Source organism: Lissotriton helveticus, chromosome 3_2 (genome assembly GCF_964261635.1).
Source record: "Lissotriton helveticus chromosome 3_2, aLisHel1.1, whole genome shotgun sequence".
In the NCBI taxonomy this organism is placed as follows: Eukaryota; Metazoa; Chordata; class Amphibia; order Caudata; family Salamandridae; genus Lissotriton; species Lissotriton helveticus.
Genome location: NC_136062.1, coordinates 111415666 through 111440459, shown reverse-complemented (window position 1 = coordinate 111440459; position 24794 = coordinate 111415666). Strand labels below are relative to the sequence as shown.

At 43.8% G+C, this 24794-nt stretch overlaps 1 protein-coding gene across 4 annotated transcripts in view; it reads left to right on the top strand.

The window, feature by feature from the left end:
- The window catches only part of RAB27A (RAB27A, member RAS oncogene family), a 533740-nt gene that overhangs the window by 434088 nt on the left and 74858 nt on the right, over positions 1–24794 (top strand). For all 4 annotated transcript variants that reach the window (XM_078684858.1, XM_078684862.1, XM_078684859.1 and 1 more), the window contains 2 exons: positions 7047–7132; positions 9893–9996. In XM_078684858.1, the coding sequence (XP_078540984.1) occupies positions 7047–7132; positions 9893–9996 (190 nt within the window). The remainder of the gene's footprint in view (positions 1–7046; positions 7133–9892; positions 9997–24794) is intronic.

Genomic DNA, 24794 nt, shown 5'->3' with positions numbered 1-24794 from the left:
GAGCGCACTTCCAAATCTTCCTTTTTTGCACGCATTACATCCAATATCTTTTCCATCTGTAGGATGTGCGTCCTCGATTCAGCCTGTGTGTCCGACATTCGATTTTCCAAAACGTCTAGTCCATGTTCGTGCTTATCAACCTTCTTCTTTACCACGTCCAACCCAGTCGCCAGCGCATCAATTTTGCTGTCTATAGATTTCATGCCAGCCCGCAACTCCAACAATATGGTCCTGGTGTCGTCCTCCGCACCCTCCGCCAGCCCTGAAGCATTCCACAACTCAGACTGTTCACCCATCGCGTCCGTGGCACGAGTATTGCGCTTATTATCAAATTGCAGTTTGGCCTGTTTAGGGTATGATTTACCCATGCTGAAGATAGGAATCTCTGGATGCCGCAGGCCACCCAATCCCGCAGCCACACACACGTTCTGCCCCATCAATCCTTGCTCCAGTGTTATCCCACAGCACCACTTCCGCACACAACTTCTTGGGTGTTATATCCCAGAAGGGTGATCCCACTGCCCGAATGCAAGCACAAGCAACGAGAATCCAGTCAGAGCATCAAGCGCTCCACAACCATGGGCTGAGCCCAATGTCATCCAGTGCTGCGCCACCCGCATGCAACACCTCGTTGCTGTCACCCTGTCTAAGAACCGGTCAGGGCCCTGCTTCCTCGCAGCTAAGAGGTCTCCCAAGGCTCCCCGGCACCGCCAGCCTGATAAATCCGTGCCTGTTAGAGCTCAGGAGCTCCCCAGTCACACCACCGATCGGCAGGCCCGCAGCTGCCTGGGGGAACATAGGTAGCGGCTGCGATCCTGCGCCCCCAGCGACCCGACAGCCCGAGCCCCACCAGGCGCCACCACGTACTCGGCAGCGACAACCGAAGAGGGCCGTACCGCCCAGTCAACCCAGGCCCAGCCCGCACTGGCGCTTGACTCACCCTGTTACACCGCGGCCAGCTCTGTCCTTCAAATCCGCCTCGTCCGCTCCAACGTCGCCGTTCTTGCCGGCTCACAGCGCCAGTCCCAGGTTCTCAGGTAGGCCTCGCTCCAGCCGCCACCAGCTGCACACTTCAGGGGGAGCATCTCGTGCAGCATTGGCGCGGGTCCCTCAGGCACTGTCGGACTTTGTAGCCTCCACTCCCACCACAGCCATGAGCAGATGCGCATAGGCAACCCCGATCTGCAGCACGCCTCGCTTTCTCCAGCGGCCGATATTTCTCAGCAGCAGGTTCACCACATCTATCCAGCTCATGGTGCGTCCGCTCCAGACAGGGAACGCTGATCTGCGATCACCAGGCCAGTGCCATTTTCTCACCCGACCCGCCAGGGAGAGATCGGTTCAGTAGCTACCCGGCAGGCACGGTGGCTCAGATCACACCACTGCTTGCCACTGCCCATGAGCTATGTCCCGTGAGGGCTTCGCAGCACGCAGAGGGTCTTTTCAGGATGGTATCAATCAGATTTAGTGTCCGGCTTGAGGAGCTCCCTTAACAGGCAGCCATTCCGCCTCGCGCCGAAGCCACGCCCAGCATTGATCAAAGTTAGAAGAGATTATGCGACTTTCAGGTAGCGTGGGACATGGGTTGTGGGAGATGGTGGCCCATATTCAGGTTTTACATTTTTGCTACAGCAGTAAAGCTCGGTCTACATGAAATGCAGAGGCATGGAGAACTTTTTTCTACCTCTTCTGCCCACTTATTCTGTGTTCATGGGTTAGGTCAGACAAGTATCTAAAATATGTTTTGCTTGTAATCAGTATGTATTTTTGTCAAACGTTATCACATTCTAACTTGAAGCAGGTGCCAATTCATTCATCGTGTCATTTCCATGATCATCCCTATGTCTAGAGTTACAAGTTTACATTTCGGCCATTCAACTCATATTTCCTCATTGCATTTTTTTAAATTCTCATAAAAAACTAGTCATTGCCCTTCACAACAGGAGACCGTGGTAAATAGTCAATGAAATTATGAACTTGGTAATATTTTGCCACAAAACTAAATCCGTCTGTTTTGAACCTTGGAATGGTAAATATATATTATTGTGCGTAATGAATACCCTAACACACATATATATCTATATATATATATATATATATATATATATATCTATACATACATATATTTATATCTCTCTCTTATATATATATATTTCTGCAATACCTCGCAGCAGCAGCGCTCCACCAATCGAATGGACACACGAGGCATGGACCAACTAGTTGCAGCATTCAAATTATTTATTTCCCCAAAACAGCTTTGCCACGACGCGTTTCGGCCGTCCCTGCGGCCTTGATCACATGACAATGCATTGTGCTCAGTTCACTTTTAAAGTGCAAGTGCGTGACATGTTACCATAGACATAGAGAATATACTATCCACATAAATGTATTGCTGAAATGCCATGGTTACCTAGAAGAAATACTTTGTGTGAATACAATAATGATCTTTCTTCAAAAGTACAATTTTGTTTACCATAAAACAAATAATAGTGGTCCACCATGTACAGTTTTGTCTCCCGGGACATCTCTGCAGGGGTATATCGAGGTACAAAGGGTGCCTCGAGGATTACGAATTTTTACTGTCCCTGCATATGAGAACCCTGACCCCCTCCTGCTGGAAACATGGGCTGCACATATAGCCAACTCATGCAAAGGGATGCTTTAAATCTTAGTCCAGTTTGCATGGAGTGACCGGGACAAGGTGGTAAAAGAGATTGAGGAGTTAGAAGAACAACTCTAAAAAAAAAACACAGATAAAGAAGAACAGGAACAACTAAGGACAGCCATGAAGAAAAGACTACAGAAATATGAAATGAAGATCAAATTGAGAAAACAAGAAAAGTTTGATCGCGATGAACGGGACTACGTGATGGGCAGGGTTCTTACCTTCTCCAAAAAATATGATCAGCCACGTAAAGAACTAGCAAGAAAAAGTCAAATGCCGAAAACATCACCGGAAGTAAGAGTAGAAACCTCCGACTCAGATGCCACTGTGAGTGAGTTATCTGGCGATGAAACGGCAGGTCCCGAAATACCAACTACCAAAACCCCTTTTCAACAGGAATTCAAAGTAATCCGGGAAAGCTGGCTACGAGATGGCAAAAACAAACCCCCGGAAGGGGTAGGCAAACTAGACGTGGCGGCTGGAAGGGGAAGAGGCAGCGGGCAAGTAAGAACAACTCCAAGGGTAACCAGGAGTCAGAGAAGAGGAAGATGGTAGGTGCATCTGACCATCTCATGATAGTGAACTTATCCCACAGACTCCTAACAACTACGGAAGAGTCTGTTTCAAAATTGGGACTTACATTCTGCCCGAATAGCGACATGGAGTATACCCAAACTAGGATCGATCTTTACAAATTCATCCGTAAGATCAAATTACATAAGTTTTTCAAGGTAAAACCAACTGCCAAAGAAGAGCGGTTTTAAACCTACATCTAAATTTGTTCCACAAACCGCGGTGGATGCCATTGTGACTTTCTCTGATGCGGTTATCAGGGATCTGATGGCCATGAGGACAGAACAAGGTCTCCAACGAAAAAATTTCAATGTTACAAAAGAACAAAGCTTAGCCATAAAAGGTCTGTCGGAAGAAAAACCATTGTATGTAAACCTTCCGACAAAGGAGGCAATATCATCATCATGTCGAGAGAGCAATATGTGGCAGAAGCCATGCGTCAATTACAAGATACAACCTGTTATGATGTGATAACTAAAAAGGATTATCTTGCGAGCACTGACATTTTGTATGATCTGCTAAAGAAATGGCATGACAAGCAGATGTTGGAACTTGAGGAATATCTTTTTCTAAAAACTGTGAACCCGATTCTGCCTTGTTTTTACCATCTGCCCAAGGTTCATAAGAACATTGCTAATCCCCCAGGAAGACCAATCATCTCCTCTATAGGGGGATTAACTGAGAATCTATCGAAATTTGTGGGCCACTATTTGTTTGATTTCGTACTTTCATTGAAGTCATACATCAGAGATACTTCAGACTTCATTGAAAAAGTGGAAAATTTAGACTGGCAACCAACTTACACGCTTGTAACCCTAGACATAACAAGTCTCTATACATGCATCGAGCATGAACAGGGCCTACATGCTATAGAATATTTCCTGAACAAGAGACAACTAAAATATGCTATGCACAACAAGATGTTGTTAGAACTTACCAAATTTTGTTTGTATAATAACATCTTTCTTTTTCAGGATGACATATACAGACAGCTATCTGGTACGGCGATGGGCTCCTGCTTCGCCCCCAGCTATGCGAATTTATTCGTTGGCTGGTGGGAGGAGCAGGTAGCCTGGGCCTCCAGGAATGCGAAATGGAACAACAAAGTGGTAGCATGGAGCAGGTATATTGATGACCTGTTCCTTGTCTGGGATGGGTCAGTAGCAGAGGCCAATGAGTACATACAAGCGCTCAATAACAATGATTGCAATTTGAGGTTTACGGGAGAGGTGAGCAAAGAAAGGGTCAATTATCTGGACCTCCAAGTCAGTGTGAGGAATGGTAAGATATGTACCCAACTCTATCGAAAACCAACGGCAGGCAATAGTATATTGCACGCCTCCAGCAGTCACCCCCGTAAACTCATAAATAGCATCCCCTATGGGGAATTTCTAAGACTTAGACGCAATTGTACCCTAGAGGAAGACTTTGAACAAGCAGCCAGTGACAGTATGAACAGATTCTCAAATAGGGGATATAATCCCAATCTTTTACATGATGCTCTAAGTAGAGGGAGGAGATTGTCCCGTAGCTCCCTTTTCGAAACAAAGATTCGTCCCACTATTGATGGCAAATTTCGCATGATTACACCCTATTCAGCCAATTCTTTCCGGTTAAGATCCATAATGATCAAACATTGGCATATTCTAAAAACTGACCAAATTGTTGGATCTGACATACCAGCTGTTCCACTTATAACCTTCAAAAAGGCCAGATCTCTACGTGATCATTTGGTTCAGAGCCATTTGAAGCCCCTAGAGAAGAAGCAAGGGACTCTGAAAGATGCCACGGGTTTCTTCCCGTGCGGGAAGTGCAAAGCCTGCACAGCCAGTAAAAGAACCCTGACATATGATGTGAAAGGCTGTAAAGGGGGAAAGAAAATAAACAAATTCATGTCTTGCCACACAGATTATGCTGTCTATTGCTTAATGTGTCCTTGCCAATTAAAATATATTGGCAGCACAATTAATCCTGTAAAATTGAGAGTGCTAGAACACATGCGGGCCATTGTGAATAGAGATTTTACCTATCCAGTGGCTCGACATTTTGCAATTAAACACGACAGCAATAGGGATCTTTTGAGATATTTTTGTTTAGACTGTGTGCCCGGAAGTCCGAGAGGTGGTAACAAATTACAGACACTCAGGAGACTAGAGTCTCGATATATAATCGATTTAGAGACCAAGGCACCGGGAGGTCTGAATATGGGAGAGGAAATGTCATCACACTTGGGTTCAATCCTAAAATACCAGTATCTGGAGAACAGTGATATGTTAAGGTGCTTTAATGAACGGTTGAGAAGATATTCAGCACCTTGAGAATAGGTATGATATAAGGGTTATTAAAATATGAATTGAAAATGCACCGATCTTTTTAAATCACGTTTGGTATTAGATAAGTCTGGGGCATGTCAAATATAGTCTGCTCATGAGATTATCCTGAGATTTATGCGGCCATTTAGGCTGCAATTGCCAATACACGGCAAGATGTTATCAGTAAATTGGTGCCCTGATGAATTACGATATTCGTATTTATGGAGATGTTATAAGTTTTATAACATCAGTTTCTCGGGAAATTTATGTCCAGGTAATCAGTGCCAGTAAGACCTCATGACTGATGTAGCACTAGATAGTGTACTTTCTGTGTTACATATTTGCCAATACATGACGTGATGAATTGTTAGAATAACATGATTGAAACATATATGAAGAAATTCTTTTGAATGAAATGTACACTCAAAGATGGCGCGCAAATTCGAATGTTCGCTGATGTCTGTTGTTTGTTTCAATGACCCAAATGAATACACATAATGGTGCCACACAGCGCGTCCGGATGTGAACACTGACGAAGGGAGTTTCTCCCGAAACGCGTTCTTTGAATAAACCTTTCTGAAAGCTAAGAAAAAAACCCCGTGAGTGCTGTATTTCTTCTGACCCGGCCGGGTATTGCAGAGGAATTGGAGCTACTATTTGTTACGTGGGACACCGCCGCAAAACAGCACCCGCTTTTGAGTGACTCGTGTTATCGGTGGAAAGGAGCTGATATATATATATAGTTGGCCTAACGGCTAGGGTGCTCGACTTCGGATCTGGGTTCGAGTCTCGGTAACGACGCCAAAAACCTCCTGTGATTCTGAGCAAATAACTTAATCTCCCCGTGCCTAAAAAAATAATTTAAAAAATGAATGCGTGTCCTCGTGTAACGTAACTGGTGCTATGTAAAGCGCTCTGATACCTGATTCAGTTCGGGTCTAGTTCGCGCTATATAAAACACTGCAAAAAAAAAATATATATATATCACAGAAACTCCTCTCGAACTGCAGATTTCCACAGGAGAAAAGACACGAGCCCGGACCACGATTTGGTGCAGAGCAGTGAGTTGTTTATTGCAGCTCAATCAAACCTCAGCCACAACGCGTTTTTTTATATTAATGTATGTATGTATATATGTATGTGTGTTAGGGTATCTTGTGGTCAAATATTTCCTTATCATTATTCATGGCCCAATAGGTAACTTCCTTGTAGTGCAAGAATAGCCTCTGCAGACATAGTCAGGGAACTGTGTGTACTTTCTACATAAGATATGAGGTTATTTCAGCTGCTCGCATACTTGACTGTTTTCACATAATGTGTAGTGTTCATTATCCTTAAGACTAACAGAACATGCCAAGCAATACTCAAGAATGTTATGTTTTCCTTCATTAGCCATGCTGTTCCTGCAGGAAATGCATAAATTACAGTTTTCGCTCTATGAGAAATTACATAATGAATGCTCTTGCCTCACCTTTTATCTGCTTAATATTGTAAAGGTTTATAGGTCAAATGGACCAGATGGCGTTGCGGGGCGAGGCCAAAGAATACATCTTCAGCTGTGGGACACTGCTGGGCAAGAAAGGTATGAAAACAATACTTCTATGTACTCCTATGGCCTAGAAGAACCTTAGGTTTGTCTCTAGTAGATTGTGTATTCATTCCCTGTGGCAAGGCTGAACTAATTTAATATTCAATACTTATGATAATCTACTATCTGTAGTGCTGTGGCTCCATGCCGTAACTCACTCGGCTCCTAAGCCATCTAATGTGATTTTGACGTGGAACCCCTATTTACCAAAGTGCTGGTGTAGCAGCAAGGCTGGGGCAGCATTTGAAGATTTCTGGGCATTTTGAAACGCATCGTGACCGAAAGAAATCAAGAAATGATAACCCAGTAACATTGCTCAGGTATTCACTTTCTATGTGGAACAAAATGAAGCAGGAGTTGTTCACCACATATTAAATGTGACTGTATGTATTTATGCATATTTATTGAGTGCAAACCTGGCAATAGAGCACTGCACAAGGTGAGGGCAGAGGCAAGAAGTGCAGCGGGGGGAGGGAATGCTGGCAGAACAAAGGCAGTGATCAGTTAGGGTCCAGAATTCTGGTCGGGTTACCCGTGGATAAGATGTTGATAGAAGAGGCATGTCTTAAGTTCCTTCCTGAAGAGCAGGAGTGATGGAGCTTGCCAGATTTGTCCTTCTCCTTTTGCTTTTTTGTGTCCAGACTGATGAGTTTGATGCTGCAAGTGTAGTGTTGGTAACCAGTGCTATTAATGTTTCTTGTCAGATATAGTGAAGTATTGTAAAGTTGAGGGAGTGCTTTTTAGCACACCACATTTTACAGTTTTGAAAATAAAAGCCAACATTTTGCTATATTTTGTCTATTTTCTCGGTTCCCTCATTGGGGCTCCCGAAACACTGGTTAGAATTCCCAATACGTGGGGGCAAAAAAGGACATAAATTTGGCTCAAATTCCTTTTGGGGGTAAAAGAAAACGCTATGAAGGCTTAAGCGTTAAGTGCCCCAAACATCAAACAAGCATTGGCAAAAAAATTAGTCTCGGCAATGTAAGAGCCATTGGCTTTAGCAATGTGTTTCAGCACTACATGGCCTAATGGTAAGTGTTCCCCAGGCAGATGCAGCACCCACGTGCACAATAGCATTTGAGAAAGCGGCCTCGCTCTTTGATTGCACAGCAGATGTCACGAGATAAGAACAAGATTTACAGGCAAGTGAAAACACGAGTGCTCGTGTTAAGTGCTTTCCAACAAAGAAAAAAGTAGTTCCTGAAACAAATGCTAAAATGTGACCAGTGGAAGGATAGGGTAATTGGTCTCTGCTCTCAGAGAGGGCTAAACACAGGAATGGACATGACACACGCATGCAGTGGTCAAAGTCAAATGGGGATAAAGGATAGAAGAGTGATAACGGAGCCAGCAAATGAGAAGCCTATGGGCGGACTGAAGCCCACAAAGTATATACTACATGTTTCAAAGAGACAGCACAAGCGCTGGCAATGGGCAAGACCTAAAAAGGGCTCAGCACAGAGTGTGTAAAAGCCTGAGCAGGAAAGGGAGTTAATATTTTAAGGACCAAATTTTGTTGTTTTATAATTCATCACTGATCTGAAAAGTGTTAGATTGATCTTTTACTCCTCTCCCTCGCTCTCTTTCACACACATGCTCCTCCCCACACACTGTTGCAAGTCAAATAGTGGCAAGTGCCCATGCTAGTCTTTACATTCTAAAAGTATGTTTCTTTTGCACTTTTCATGGATAGAAATGAGAAAACTGATATTTTATCCTTGGTTCTTCCTTTCCACAAAATATTACCTCTGATTAGTAGTGAGCGCTAGACCATTGTCACTAACTTGTTGGTTATACTTCATCTTGGTGCTTCTTGTTTAACACTACAACTAGTGCATTGCTCCAAATCTGGCACCTGACTACTAGCTGAAGTTTTGTTTCTTAGGGCCAGATGTAGGAAGGCTATTACCGGTCGGTAACTGCCAAAATTAATGAATTTCGGACGTTACCGAGCGGTAATAGGCTTTTCTGATGTAGGTGGCCATTTTACAGATTCGGTAAATACCGAATCAGTATTTACCGATTCGGTATTTACCGAATCATCATTTACCGATTCGGTATTTACCGAATCATCATTTACCGATTCGGTATTTACCGAATCTGTAAATGACATGTAGGAAGCACTTTGATGAGTGCTTCTGTGCCTTAAGGATTCGTTATTTACCACCAACTATAAGTTGGTGGTAAATAAGGAATACCTCTGTAAATGCAAATCTGTGCATTTACACCAGTGCCATGTGGCAGACACACATGTCCCTAGGGCATGTATGTGTGCCACATGTGCACACACGCACTATTCAGGGGTGCAACAGGGTGTCATCCTGCCACCCTTGACTCTTTCCCTATTTTACCGAATCAGTATTTACCGATTCGGTAATTGCCATTTATTCCTATGGGCCTCCGATTTGGTAAATACCGAATCTTAACGATTCGGTATTTTTTACCGAACTTTTATCTACATAGCATTTACCGATTCGAAAATACCGAATCTGTAAAATTCTGTATTTTCAAATTGGTAAATTTCAATTACCTACATCTGGCCCTTAATGCTTTACGTGTCTATGTAAGTTTCAGCTTTGATTTTTACTGTACAAGTTTGTCTCAAAAATTACTAAGGCACTGTGTGATGGTGCACATATTGGGTTTTTATCAGATATTATTAATTTCCAAATATATTTTTTGTAACTGATCAGTGGCAATGCTTTAGTATCGGAAAAGTAGAATGAGTTTTGTCTTACTTCGTTTTTGTAGGTTTCGTAGTTTGACGACTGCTTTCTTCCGGGATGCCATGGGATTTCTTCTGCTTTTTGACTTGACAAATCAACAGAGTTTCATCAATGTCAGAAACTGGATAAGTACGTTTTTCTTCACTATATTTTTTTTACGTTGGTGCATTTTTTAAGACTTCGAATTACCTTACCCAAATTACAGTGATTTGTTTACCAGAATAGAAAAGTTTCATTACACTAGGAAAAGATTAAGTTTCAAGCAATGATGATTTCTATAAAATCAAGAGAATATGTTCTATTGCGTCCTCTGTTATATTAAATTAATTTGTAAGATGTTTATACTATCCACGGGTTATCCTGGTGCCTAAGAATGAGAGGGCCTGGCATGACTGGGCCCTATTTGAATATCCAGGTTTTAAATTTTTGTGAAATTCTAAGAATGAGCTGGCAGCTATAATGTATTAGGGGAGGTTGTTGCAGGCTTTCGGAGCTAGGTAAGAAAAGGTTCTATCCCTATCTCTTCAGAAGTAAGGGACATGAGAGAGCAACAGGTTGGCAGAGTGGAGGTGTCTGGCAGGGTCTGAAAGTTGATACAGCTGTTTAAGTATGTGGGGCTTTGCTTAAGTATTGTTGGGTGTGTGGGAGTGAAGAGTTTGAAGAAGGCACTTTTGAGTAGAGTTAGCCAGTGGAGGTCTTTTAGGTGATTGGATGTGTGTGCATGCAGAAGGAGTTTGAGGGTGAGTCTGGCTGCTGCGTTCTGAATAACCTGGAGGTTCTTGGTGAGTTGCCCTATGATTCCAATGTAGAGAGCGTATCCATGGGCCAGTCTGCTGGTGATCACTGTTCGATCTTCATGTGTTTAGCAGGAGCCCTCTAAAAACTTTCTTGATGAGTTTGAGGGTGTACAAGCAGGTGGAGTCAACCATGTTGACCTAGTTAGACACCGATATTTGTTTGTTGATTACAATCCTAGGTTCCTTGCTGAGTTTGACAGGATAGGTGTTTGTCCTTGTTCTGAGAGCCACCACACTGCGAATCGGAGGGAGGTGTCTTTTCTGAAAAATGGCCACCTCGTTTTGCCCACTGCAACTCCAATCAATGATGTAGCACTAAATGATGGGCCCCCTTGCAGAATGTTATGAGAGGCCCCTAGGTCTACCATTTTCTTGCAGATATTTATTAGAATTGGCCTAAATGGAGGCTCCTTTAAAGGTTAGGGGCATCCTTCAAATCAGGGGCCTACATTACGCACCCGAATCCAATACTTAAGCAATGTGTGGGTAATTTTGTCTTGGATAAATGGGGGCTGGTTAGTGTCTGAAAAAATGCACATTTCTAAGTCATTCTTAACCTGCAAGAGGAGGTGATGGGGGGAGTGTAGGAAAGTTTTTCTAGTAACAGCATTCCAGTCATAATGGTAGACCTCTGCTCTGGTGTAGATACCCAGTCATCTAGGGTCATCTTCAACTATTTCTGGTGGAAAGTACGACATGATGCTATCTATTTCTGCACCAACTTCTTACTTTCCATCTCTTATGCTTATTTTCATGTGGAATTCAAGGTAAACCAACAAAGATGGAGCTTCTGTTTCAGGTACTCTATATTTTTTGCAGTTCTGCAGCTTTACTGGGCTCTTGTTTAAGTGATCTCAAATATACTTAAACTACGATAATATGAACAACGGCTGTTTGTTAAATGCTACAGATAAGATTTAAACTGCCATGAAAATTTCAATCAGCCACTCATGTTGCAAGATACTTACTGGAAATACAGTCTGTAACTTTTCGTAAAGGATGTGCATTGATTTTACTTGCTGATTACAGAACATTTGAAATATTTGTTTTCTTTGAGTGTTCATGTTCATATCTAACAACTATGTTTAAGCATTTATGTTCAGAATTTCTGGTAGCAACAATGATACCAGCACCCTCCTGGCTATCACTCTAATTTACATTAGAGAGTTTGTATACCTGTTGCAGACATGGGTGCCACCATCTGTAGTTGAGCATGAGCTCACACTGAACAATGGCGGGATCAAACACTAGAGGCCCAAGATTTACAAGCATTCACTCCTTCTCAAATTGTCCAAAGACTCTAATCAGCCGCTTTCTGGGCCTGTTTTGCACCTTATTCCTCATAGGGTAGGCTTCCATATTTCTTTCAATGGTCTTCAGTGACTGTTTGATTACCTCAGATCTCACTGTCATAGAGGACTGCGGCTCATTAATGCATTTCAAGAACAATTTCTTATGTTGTGATAGAGATTATTCTGGGGGGTGCTTCCTCCCAAAGCACCTGTTTTCCCTTCTCCCTAAGCCAAGATTTATATATCTTAAAGAACTGTTCTCCGCACACTTTTGATTGTTCTTGGATGGCAAGGTTCATCTATGCTTCTTTCTGCTTGGTTGTTCAGTAGGATGCACTGTAAACAGCTTTTCTCTCAGACACCCATCATCCCAAGTATGTGTTTGGGAAACCAATCAGAGGCTACAACCTCATTGAGGGTGAGGTTGGTGTTCGGGGTGAATCCAGGTGACTTGGCTTTCACTCAGTCATCCACATTCATGTCCTTGAGCCAGATTTGTACTATTTCTTGTTTGTTGTTCTTGGCAAATAAGAGCAATTCTGTCTTGGTTGGGTTGATCTTCACGTACGTGTTGAAACATCCATGTCTGGATGATATGCAGGCAGTGTTTAATGTGTTGGTTGTCTGAAGCAGAGGAGATTTGCAAGTAGAGTGGTGTATCATAGGCATATTGGTGAATCCTGATGCTGTTATCTGTGAGTAGAAGACCAAGTGGCTCCATGTTGAAACACAAGAGAACATGGATGTTTATCCTTCTAGTATCCTCAAAGCCTTTAGTAGGAGTTAGCTTGTGTGTATTTGAAGCCTCCTTTACAAAATGTTGCAAGGTCCTGCATAAACAGACGGGCTGTAATTAAGGTCTGGTAGAAGCCAACGTCTTGAACCTGTCTACATTTAAAGGGTCCAAGATTACACTAATTAAAGACAGCTGACATTTTTGGTGGATTTACATTCATTTTAATGTTCTTCTATTTGTAGCCGTATAGACTCTTTATTTGATTCGGAATTCTTGTTTATATACATTGGTTATTTTCAGGCAGATCCTTAGGACACAAGACTCCTATCTCAGGGTGCTTCAGCAGTATGACTACAGAAGAGCTGCTTATTTTATTAGTGTATTGGTTCTTGTTGTTTCCATTGTTACACGAAATCTATGAAAAACATATTTTAAGCGGAAATAGCTGTTTAAAAGTCCATAATGGGTTAATAGTAATTTGCCAGAATCTCCATTGCTCAAGGGAAGCTTAATTTAGAGATGTGGTGAGCACTGAAAACAGGAAGTGTTGGTAGATAAGGAAGTGTTGTCATATGCATGTAACTCTTTGGAAGAGAGGCCATGCTAGCCTGTACTTGCTTGTTAAAAGAAGCTTATCAGCTGCTTCACACCATGTACTGTTTTTTTTAAACAAATATTTATGTATTTTACATTCCCATCACATCTAAAAAAAATTGCTGCTACAGGTCGATCAGTGTCCTTGTTCAAAAACGCTCTCCTTGTTTTCTAACTCACAAACGTTTTGGTGAGGGCAAATCGGCAGAAGTATGTCAGTCAGTCAGTCAGAAATCTTTATTCGATAAATCAATATCAAAAAAGGCACGGTACATGAAGAAATACACACATTATACAATGTTAAAAATAAACATCTTTAAATTTAAAAAACACATATCATAGTTTAATAAAAGACAAAGCAAAAGAATAAAAACATTTTTAAGATCATCACTAAATTCATAAAAAGATATGTCATAAAATATTTAAAAATCATCATCATACCGCCATCAACCTAGTTCCTGATATATGGTAGTATTTAATTAATAAAGTGCTAGGTGCAAAACTTCACAACAATATTGCCAATCTCTCATTCTCCATAAGTCTTTTCTTGGTGCGCACCGCACACACCAAATAGTTGGCTACGCGAAAGACAATGCTGGGATGATTTAACAGCTGCAAATAAAGAAGTGCTGGTCTTACTTGCAGAAACCCTGCCTTTTTTAAGATTGGCACAAGATACTTCCTCCTTTCCACTGTAAAGTGACCACAGAACATGGTGAAATGTATAGTATCTTGGATAGAGAAGCTATCACAAGAACAAGGTGGAAATTCATCAGGTTTACACCAAGTTGTATACTGACCTAATATCAGGTGAATCATATTGAAGCGGAAACGAGTTAATAAAAACCTATGAAAAGGGCGGTTAACCAGGGTAAGATAAAATTCAGGGCCTGGAAAGGTTGCAACCAAAATGTGTGCTCTAACCAAAGGTTTTATCAGCTCCTTTTCCTCTATTAATAAGGACAGCCTCTTGAGCATGTCACTTTTGGTTCTGACAATATCAGTCCGGGATATAGACTCCGGTGAGGAAAAGAGGTTAGGTCGACCCAGGGCGCTAAAGCCATTTTTAACGTAGGTTAACCACTTGATTTTATGGACGTTGTCAAGTAAAAGACAGTCTTTCAAAATGGCCTGATTTAAAGATAGTTCACTATTAAGCCAAATTTTAAGCCACATGATTAAAGGGGCCACTCGAATTTTGTCTGCTATAAAATCGGCCCCCAATTCAGAATGAACTGAGTAAGATGGTGTGGACTGAGGTAGAGACAAGACTGATCTAAGAAATTTATTTTCAGAAACCTGAAGACAGTCTATGGATCCATATCCCCATAGTGAACAGCCATAGGTTGCAACAGACACGCACTTGGCGTTATAGATGGTCATAAGGGCTGGGACTGGCCTAGCCCCCAGCCTTCTGCTGAAACTCAGGATGGCAGAAGATGTTCTTACTAGGGCACTATTTCTGTTTCTTATTTGGGGGCACCAGTTCTCCTTATCTTCAAACGTGACTCCTAAATACGGGAATGTCGAAACTCTTTGCATTTCTGCTTTGCTACAATAGAAGGTTTTAACTTTCTTGCAGCGTGAGCCTTTACCCACCATCATAATTTGTGATTTTTTAGCATTTATTTTGAGATCTAATGAGGTCATAAAAAGCCCAAATGCGTCTAGTAACCGCTGAAGTCCCAGTCCTGTGCGGGACAAAAGCACCGCGTCATCCGCGTACAGGAGGACAGGAACACAGGTCTCCCCTATACGCGGTATGTCCGGTGTTGCTGTCTTTAACTCGGATTCAAGGGCATTGATATAAACTGTGAAGAGCAGGGGTGCCAAAATGCACCCCTGTCTCACCCCTCTTTTGGACTTGAAATGACTAGTGCGTCGCCCCCCCGGGTCAACCCTAACGGAAGCCTGGAGGTCTGAGTGGAGATCGGCGAGAAGGTTTACAAGTGCTCGATCAAGACCCAGATCTGCAAGAATGTGCCACAATTTATTACGGTTCACGAGATCAAAGGCCGAAGATAAATCCATGAACCCTAAATATAACGACCCATCTTTAGCCCTGGTATATTTATCCACTAACATCTGCAGATTAAGGCACTGGTCCATAGTACCCCGTTTAGTTCTAAAACCGTACTGCAGGTTGGATAAGACCCCTCTATCGTCAAGCCATGTCTGGAGTCTAAGTAGGATGACCCTGCCCAAAGATTTTACTGATGAATCGATAAGAGATATCGGGCGATAACATGCCGGATCTACCCTACTTCCCTTCTTAAATACAGGAATAATTACAGACTCCTTCCAGGATGCCGGGATACTGTATCTAGTTATGGCATTAAAAACACCACACAACACCCTCGACCAAAGCTTTGGGTCCATTTTAAAGAAGTCAGCAGGGACTCCATCCGGCCCGGGGGCTTTGTTTTTTAGGGTCTGATCGATGGCCTTCTCCACCTCCGAGACCTCAAAAACAACGCCCTGCACCTCATGAGAAAGAGGAAGACCGTCTGACAGATCTTCAACTAAATTGCTCGAATATATTGCCTCAAAGTGATCAATCCAGTCACAATCCGGGATATTTAACTCAAGTGAAGCTTGATCCTTATCTGAAAAGAAGGGCTGATTGACTACTCTCCAGAAGTCAGCACTATTTTTAGCAATCTCAGGATCAGACAATTGTGACCAGGCAGATTCCCTGATCTCCTTCCTATTTTCTAAGGCTTTTTTATATAAAGATCTTAATGTAGTTATTAGTGGACGGTCTTTAGGGACAGCTTTAAGGGCCTTAAGCAGAACAGTATGAGCTCTTGAACAAGCATGATCAAACCATTTTTTCTCCCTAGGCTTAGACTGTTTTTTCTTATTTGTTAGGCTAATGTCAATGGTTTTACAGATGTTACCAAAGGCAGACATAACTTGAGGATTTGATGCCCTTGTATCTAAACATATCAGCACATCATTTTCAGTGCTATCAAGGACAGCATGAAGAACATCCTCAGGGACAACAGAAGACCGCTTCAATCTGCGACCCTGGTCCTTTAACACCACATCTTGACTTCTATTCCCCCCTAACCCACTCTGGTTCAAAAAGGCACTAAACAACATCTCCGCTACTACAGGGTTATGGTCGCTAAATACTGAAACCATAGTACCATAGTGAACCACCCTCTCTAAAATCTGACAAGACATAAATATATAGTCAATTACAGTACCGTTGCCATTACCTTTAAAGGTAGGAGTTCTGCTATCAAATTCCCCACAACTAGATTCATACAGATTCCAAGCATTCAAGTAAGATTCAAGGGTCTCCCCCCTAGTAGAATGCTCAAAGTGTGGTAGTAAAGAGTGCAAAGGCCCCTCTTCTGAGGGATCTGTACATGACTGATTGCAGGGATGAATGTTAAAATCACCTAAAAGAATAACTTCGAACTCTTTTACCTTTGTTCTATAGACTGACAAAAAAGATTCAATGATATCTAAATTCTGCCTGGTGTCATCGTTAGGACAAGAATTATAGAAATTAATAAACAAAATATTGGAAAAAGAGGGAGGATTAAATTCGACAATCAAACAATTTTTGGAGCCAGAATTGTGTTGTGTTAACACCCCTTTTAAAGACGATTTAAACAGAATTAACAAGCCCCTCCTTGGTCTGCCTGCCCCTCCTCTAGTAGCAGGTACAGAAAAATGTGAATAACCATCCAAAGAGAAACTGTTTGTTAAGTCCCAAGTTTCCTGGAATGCAAGAATATCAAAGGTCTTCAGTAGTTTAGTCCATTCATCAATCCCTACCTTGGCCCTAATACCGGCAATGTTCCAGGTCATTATCCGACAATATTCATTTGAGGGACCCTCATTAGTAGACAGTCAATCATTTTCACTTAAAGATGATAGAGGGGCAAACCGGTTAAACAAGGGCAAAATTGGAAGTGATTGTGAATTAGGCCTACACAGATTATAACAATATGAGTCCATATTCAGAGATGATTGGTGTTCTTGGGGCATCCCAGGCAAAAAGACCTGCCTGTTTGAGGGGTAAGTAGGGGTCTGATGACCAACATAAGAATTAGGAGTAGGAGTCATGTTCAGATGGTTATAAAAATATCCCAACGGGTGCACACTTATATTATCCTCGGTAACCGGTAAGGAGGCCGCCCTTAACAAGACAGTTGCGACGTGCTGCGGGTGTCTTAAATTTACAATAACACAGTCGCCTATGCATGATTTTCTTGAGGTGCCAATCCAGTCAACCCTGCGCACTAACAGTATGTCATTACAAAAAGCGGTGGGAAACCCACAGTATTTATTTAACCAAGCAATGACTTTATTGCCTAGAGAGCTGGTCAACTCATCCTGTGCTTCAAAAGAGTTTGGGTCTACTGGCGGGACATTTGTTAAGACCACTGTGTATGGTGCACAATCAGGGGGTAAATTAACTACAGGTTTTTTCCTCCTCATTGTCCCCCCCAAACTATTATCGCCTGCCTTATTAGCGGCTATTTTCTTCTGTAAGGTAGGAGCTATGATATCAGGTTTTGACAGAAGTTGGGCAGAACTCACACAGATAACAGGTTGACCCGTGGATGTACCTTTGACCCCCTTGCCGCTATTTAAGTCAGAGACCGCTGGCGTGGCGGCTATTCCAGGTCCAATGATCTGAGGCAGTTTAGTCCGTGACAAATGTGTGGATAAGAGGCACCCAAGTCTAGAAACCTCCTTAGAGACTTGGTCTAGTTTGTAATCAACCCCCTTCCTGTTTGCTACAGCGCCCTCAGAAGTATCACTCTGATTTGCATTTATAATATTTTCAGTGATCGCTTGAGCTGGTGGAGATAGGAGTGTGCTTAATCTGGCTACCTCTTTTGTCACCATGTCTACTTTTGCTATTAGGGGTTTAAACATTAACTCCATTTTAGTGGTCAGCATGTCTGCAAGTAGCTGCAGATGGTCGTTATTCACAGCTTCGTAACCCCCCTCAGTACTATCATCATTCATTACCTGCGCCCGAACAGGCTGAGAGGTTGCAGTTTTCTTGATTTTACGTTGCCCCCCACGCTTATTGATCAGTCTTCTACAAGCCCTAACAGGGCGGCGGGTCAAGGATGGAGCAGCAGTGGGAGAAGATGACAATGCATCATTGCTATCAAGAATGTCCGCCGAAGAAGAAGCCGTGTCAAAATCTAATACAACAAGGGGAGAAACAGATGGGGCGCCCTCATTCACAATATCAATGTCAATGTTGTCTACAGCAAGAAGGTCGACTGTGGGTGAGGCAGGGGGGCTAATCCGGCTGAGCGACAGACGACTATCAGAATTTATCTTTGTGACCATCTTGACCATATAATTGTCCAAAGTCCCAACTAGGGCAGGAGTTTTGGCAGAGCGCAATTTTGCCATTTACTCAATAGACAAGATCAATATAAACAAATGAGTAAACGAGAAGTTATGCACTCACTACAAGATGATTGAATCCAAGGGCCAAACTGCCAGGGGTCGTGGCCCTGCCCTGCCTCCTCCTGCCCCGGACGGCCACAGACGGTCCCGCCCTTGTCCCGGGCGCGTCCGCGCGCGTCCCGCGTGACGAGGAGGTGAGGGGACCTTTATGCGCCTCCAGGCGCTTCCTAATTACAAGTGCGGCGTCCTTGCCGCAATGAGGCTGCTGGGAGTTGTAGTCCACGGCCCCCGGCGGAGCCAAGCCCGGCCAGGAGCACCGCAGCGAAAAGCAGGGGTCGGCGGAGCCAAGCCCGGCCAGGAACACCACAGAGAAACTCAGGGGTCGGCGGAGCCAAGCCCGGCCAGGACACCACAGCGGAGCCGAGCCCGGCCGTGTACAGCAACCAGTTGGTGAAAAAACGTCTCTCCCAGGACTCAGTGGTGAGGGGACCTTTATGCGCCTCCAGGCGCTTCCTAATTACGAGTGCGGCGTCCTTGCCGCAATGAGGCTGCTGGGAGTTGTAGTCCACGGCCCCCGGCGGAGCCAAGCCCGGCCAGGAGCACCGCAGCGAAAAGCAGGGGTCGGCGGAGCCAAGCCCGGCCAGGAACACCACAGAGAAACTCAGGGGTCGGCGGAGCCAAGCCCGGCCAGGACACCACAGCGGAGCCGAGCCCGGCCGTGTACAGCAACCAGTTGGTGAAAAAACGTCTCCCCCAGGACTCAGTGGTGAGGGGACCTTTATGCGCCTCCAGGCGCTTCCTAATTACGAGTGCGGCGTCCTTGCCGCAATGAGGCTGCTGGGAGTTGTAGTCCACGACCCCCGGCGGAGCCAAGCCCGGCCAGGAGCACCGCAGCGAAAAGCAGGGGTCGGCGGAGCCAAGCCCGGCCAGGAACACCACAGAGAAAGTCAGGGGTCGGCGGAGCCAAGCCCGGCCAGGACACCACAGCGGAGCCGAGCCCGGCCGTGTACAGCAACCAGTTGGTGAAAAAATGTCTCCCGTCAGAAGTATGTAAGACCCCAGGACAGTGGTTAAAGAATTGGTGCTGTCATGTGCCATGGAATTACTGACCTTGAAGCTAGTAATTAAAATGAGTTCTCCTACCCCATTATGTTCCTTTCCCTCGCGGCTCGTATAGCGGCATATGACTATGCCATTGACGTGTTCTGCAGTAAATACCACTACTATTCTATCTTTTCTAATGGACCTCCATAGTCATGATAGCAATTGTTGTTTGTTATGAGTAGGGTGGTTTGATTTTCATTATCTTTACACTGTTTCGTCTCCTCCCCTGGGCCGTTGACTGGTATCTTTAAAGTGAGCCCCTCAGTTGGGTTAAAATATGTTTTACATTTTCCCATTACACACGCTGTTGTACTAAACTTCAGAAAAGATGTGTGTTCCACGAATGAACGTTTTTCAAAGAACTCTGCTGGTGAGAGAGTGTCAAGGTGCTAGTAATACTGGAACAACAGAAAAAATAGCTAAATAGCCATGTTTTCAGGGCCTTGGGGAAATTTGCGTCGGTGGGACCATGACTGAGCTCACACTTCATTCGAGGCCCTAGAAGCTAAGTAGATGATAGCACGTTCCCCCCAGTCCGTGCACAAGAATATCTAGGTACATTCAACAATTTGGCACATGCCGATCTTAAAAGCCGCAAAGGCACCTAAGAATGAAACAATCTTTGAAGGTATGTGGGCCCCCTGTAAGTGACGACACAAGCTTTGAACGTGATTCTCTTGCTGCTAGCCAGCATAGTTTTTTAGGTGAGCAGAAATGGATTGTATCCGAGGTAATTTAGGGGTGAGTCGGGCTCTCACATTTTGAATGATCTGAAGCTTTTGAATGAGGTAATTTGGGAGTCTAATGTATAGCATATTGCCGTATTTCAGTCTAGCAGCTAACAAGGCATGGATCGGCATTTTCCAGTGGCCACTGGGAGAATCTCAGTTGTTTTGCGGTGCGCTTCCAGCAGAGTGAAACAGCTTGCAGAGATTGCGGCTATTTGAGATTTGAAAGAAAGGTTCTGATTGACGATCGTGCGAAGATTACTAGCAGATTTGGTAGGATTATGGGTCTTTACAAGCTCAACAGATCTCGAAGTATGTGTCCAAATCAAGCTGGGTTGTCTAAAGGCGATGTTTTTTTTTCTTTGTTTCTCGTCCTTTCATAACTGTTAGCAAGTAGTCTTTCAAAATGTCTTGGGTCAACATAATGTTTTTGGAGAAGACTACTTACTTAGTGTCATCTGCATAGGAAGTAAATTGTAAACTAAAGCTGAAAGATTCAGTAAGAAATACCAGTGGAGCCTTATGTAGATGATAATAAAGTAGGGCTCAAGGCTGAGCCATGTGGAACCACAAGTTTGAGATGTAGGAAGAAGGGTTTGTATGGAGATAAAGAAATGTTTTAGGAGCATTTGGGCAGAAAAGCAAGGATCCATTTGAGTGCAGGACCATGTATGCCTATCCTGAAAAGCTGTTCAGTCATAATAGAATAAGACACCCTGTGCAACGCCTACAACAGCACCAGAGCCACTGCCCCACTTTGATATAAGATATTACGAATCTGTTCCAAAACGTCTAAGAGGGAAGAGTCAGTGCTGTGTAAAGGCATGAAACAAGATTGAAATGTGTGGAGAAATGTTTTAGTTGTTCTCAAGATAATCAGATAGTTGAGTATTAACTGATTTGTCTGAATTTTTCACCGTAAACATCAGAACAGAAATTGGCCTATATTTCTTTTTAATCTGTTTTTATTGATTTTGCATTGACCAGCAAAGCACAAGATGCAATAACAGATTTCATAGAAATTGTTAGCAGGGTACATCCCTGTAGAACGGGATTGCAAAATTATTTTAAAATAGGATCTAAATGAACTAAAAGTTCTCAATAGGGAGATAAAGGAGGAAGGAATAGAGACAGAAACCCCAAATCCAATACGCCATGTGGAGTGTAGGGGTGTGCATACCCAACTAAATGTAAGTAAACTTGTGGCAAACTAGAGAGAAGGTAGGGACTGGTGGCACCGGGGTTAACTCACGAAGAGCTAATGATATGATATCCAGGTTAAAATGGATAAGTCAGGAGATCACATGACTAGGTCTATACAGAACAGAGTCTGGCTATATGGGCAGAAAGACCAGGAGCAGGTGGGTGTGCTTAGGGGCCATCAAAAGAGGAGTGTGGGAAAACACCAGCTCTCACTCTCCATTGTGCAGCCACATCGGTGAGAGTAGCCGGCACAAGTCCGGACCAGACCATCCAAATAGGCGTGATGGGAAAGCAAATCCGGAGGAGGAACACATGAGGAAGAGGTGCTATCCGCCTGTGAGTCTGTAAACTGGGATAGTGGCTGGTCCTAAACCAGAGTTATTGGGCGTCTGCGAAGACCTCTAGCTTCTTACCTACGCAGAGCCACCTACTCTGCCTTACCCCAAAGACTCACTGTGTGTTTCCAAGCGGCACTACTAGGAGCAATGGAATATGTTTTCCATTTTAGTATAATTGCCTGTTTTGCTGGAATGAGGGCCAGGTCCAGGAATCAAATCTGTTTTGTGCCATTTATACATGTCCAGTGCCCCTTCTTCTTGAGTCCAGTGTCTGCAAGCATGTGGTTGCTGAGATTTTCTGCATCACCTCTGACTAGTATGACTGCAGGCAGGGGCAATCCCTTAACACATTTGAGGTACGCTGCTGGGGATACGCTTCAAAAATAAGTCCAAGGCATACAGGAATATTCTCTGAATCCCTTGTGATGAGATATGAGCTTTATATAGAAGATACAACTGTATGAGTTGCAGGTGCACATTTTGCAAAGCCTTTCGGGGGTATTTTAGGGCTGTCACACATTCCTTGTTGTGTAGATCCCTGTCAAATTCTGCCTCCCAGGTATTTCTCAGGGATTGTAACACGATATGAGTGTGGGTGACCAGCGCCTTAGATAAGCAACTGATGAGCTGTATACCGTTTCCTATCGTATGTAGATAATTTGAGATGGAGAGTAGCAGATTCAGAGCCCTCCACTTGCCATGAGTCCCGGAGAAGGCCTTAGATTAAGAACTAGCCTCCATGAAGATCTTGCTGCCCACTGAGGCCTTTAAAGGAAAATAGCAGTCGATTCTAAAAAAGATTAAAAAAAAGTGGAGAGTTCAACTTGATCCTAAAGCTGTAATTTGTGTCTGGTAAGGCTTCCGGACCCACTCAGACCAAACTGAAATACTCCTCTTCGGAAGCAATAATTCTCTGTGCGATGACTCCTGGTGGTCTTCGGAGCTCAGCCCGGCATCCGCACCCACAGAGCACGCAAGAAACCTTGGAATAATACGCAAAAGCAAGCTCTCAATGAGGAAACAGAATAATGCTGTCTCATCCTCCTGCTTTCTCACCATACACCTGCTCAGAAAAATCTTCAAATGGCTGCCCTTCGACATCAGATGCACCGTCACCCAGGCCCTCATCAGCAGCTGCCTGGACTATGGCAACTCCCTCTATGGGGGGATCACCGCTCAACTTCTTAAAAAAAAAATAATAATAATATTTTGGTTTTCCACATTGCAGGATCAATACACATTGTTGTTTACACAAATTACATATGTATCACTGGTAGATATTGCAAAGGTCTAGAGTCTTTGTTACAGGTGGGTAGGTTTAAAAAACTGGCAATAAGATACTGCTCCACTTCTTAACATACTCTAAACCATCCAAAACGCGGCATCCAGGCTCATCCTCAACCTCCCGACTAGGACCCATATCTCCCCACACCTCAAAACCCTACACTGGCCCCCCACTAGCAAATGCTGCCAGTTCAAACTGCTCACCACGCCTACAAGGCTCTTCATAACAAGGGCCCAGCCTACCTCAACCACAGGGTGAACTTCCACCAACCCAACCGGAAACTGAGATCCTTGTCTCTCTTCCTGGCCCACACCTCCCACATCCACAGAAGCAGGGGTGGTGGCTGTGCCTTCTAACACCTAGCGGCCAAGTCCAGGAACAACCTCCACCTCCGCCCATCACCGACCCCGGCAAAAGTGCAAGAAAGACAGGAAGACCTGGTTCTTTGACTAATTTGGCACAGCACCCCCACTCCCTGCCAGCACCGGGAAACCCTCAGGTGTGATAAGCCATGCTTTGCAAATCCTATTTCATTTGATTAGGGAGATACAGAAAAAGTGTGGTGGGGTCATGAGGGAAAGACTCTTAGTGAGCCAATGACCTCTTGCCAGGCATTGCAGAGCCACCCGTAATAGATGAGGGAGGCCTTTTGCAGGGGGGGTGCCTGAAGCCTTCAGGCCAGGACAGCAGGTGAGTCAAGCAGGGTGTCGAGACACTGGTATCTTCAGGGAGATGTTCAGATAGCCAGTGTAAAGGCATTGAGGTTGGGCGGCAAAGAAATAATATTCAAAGTGGGGAGCACCAAAGCCCCCATGAGCTGGGGCAAGCTTCAATTTCAATAAGGCTACCCAGCCACATAGGTCTGCCTAGCAGTTTATCAAGGTCCTGTTATTGGCTAGCACAGTGGGGTCTGTTTTGCCACACCATAATCTTTGCAAGCATCATCCACTGGTTGTATTTTTATTTTGGATCAGACTTTCCGTTGTTGGGTGTGTGCTTTTACATGATTTGCTGCATGTATCTAGATTGTGTGCGAGGGTTATGTGGACTGAACTTTTTTTCTACCAGCTGCATACCTCCTACTAGGGTGTTCCGGTATTTATCTAATCTGGCGGCGTGCACCAAATTTTAGGCTGGCAACCTTGTTAACCAATACATGCTTGTATGCATGGCTATTTGCCATGGTGAGACATGTCTCTGTTCATGTGTTTTTTATTGCTGTGGTGTTTACCTTCCTACACTCCACCTGTCAATATTCTATTGTCAGGGGTGCAGCTTCAGGGGGAGGGAGGTGTGTTTGCAGTGTGACACCCTGGAACTAAGTGCTTTCTTGGCTCTGTAGGTGGATCTGAGAGCCCTGAGTCTGGCCTGCTGTTTCTGTGTTGGTTTAACTCGTCCTAATTTCACTTAGAGAGTTTTACTTGTTTATTTTTTTGACCAGGAACTTAAACATATA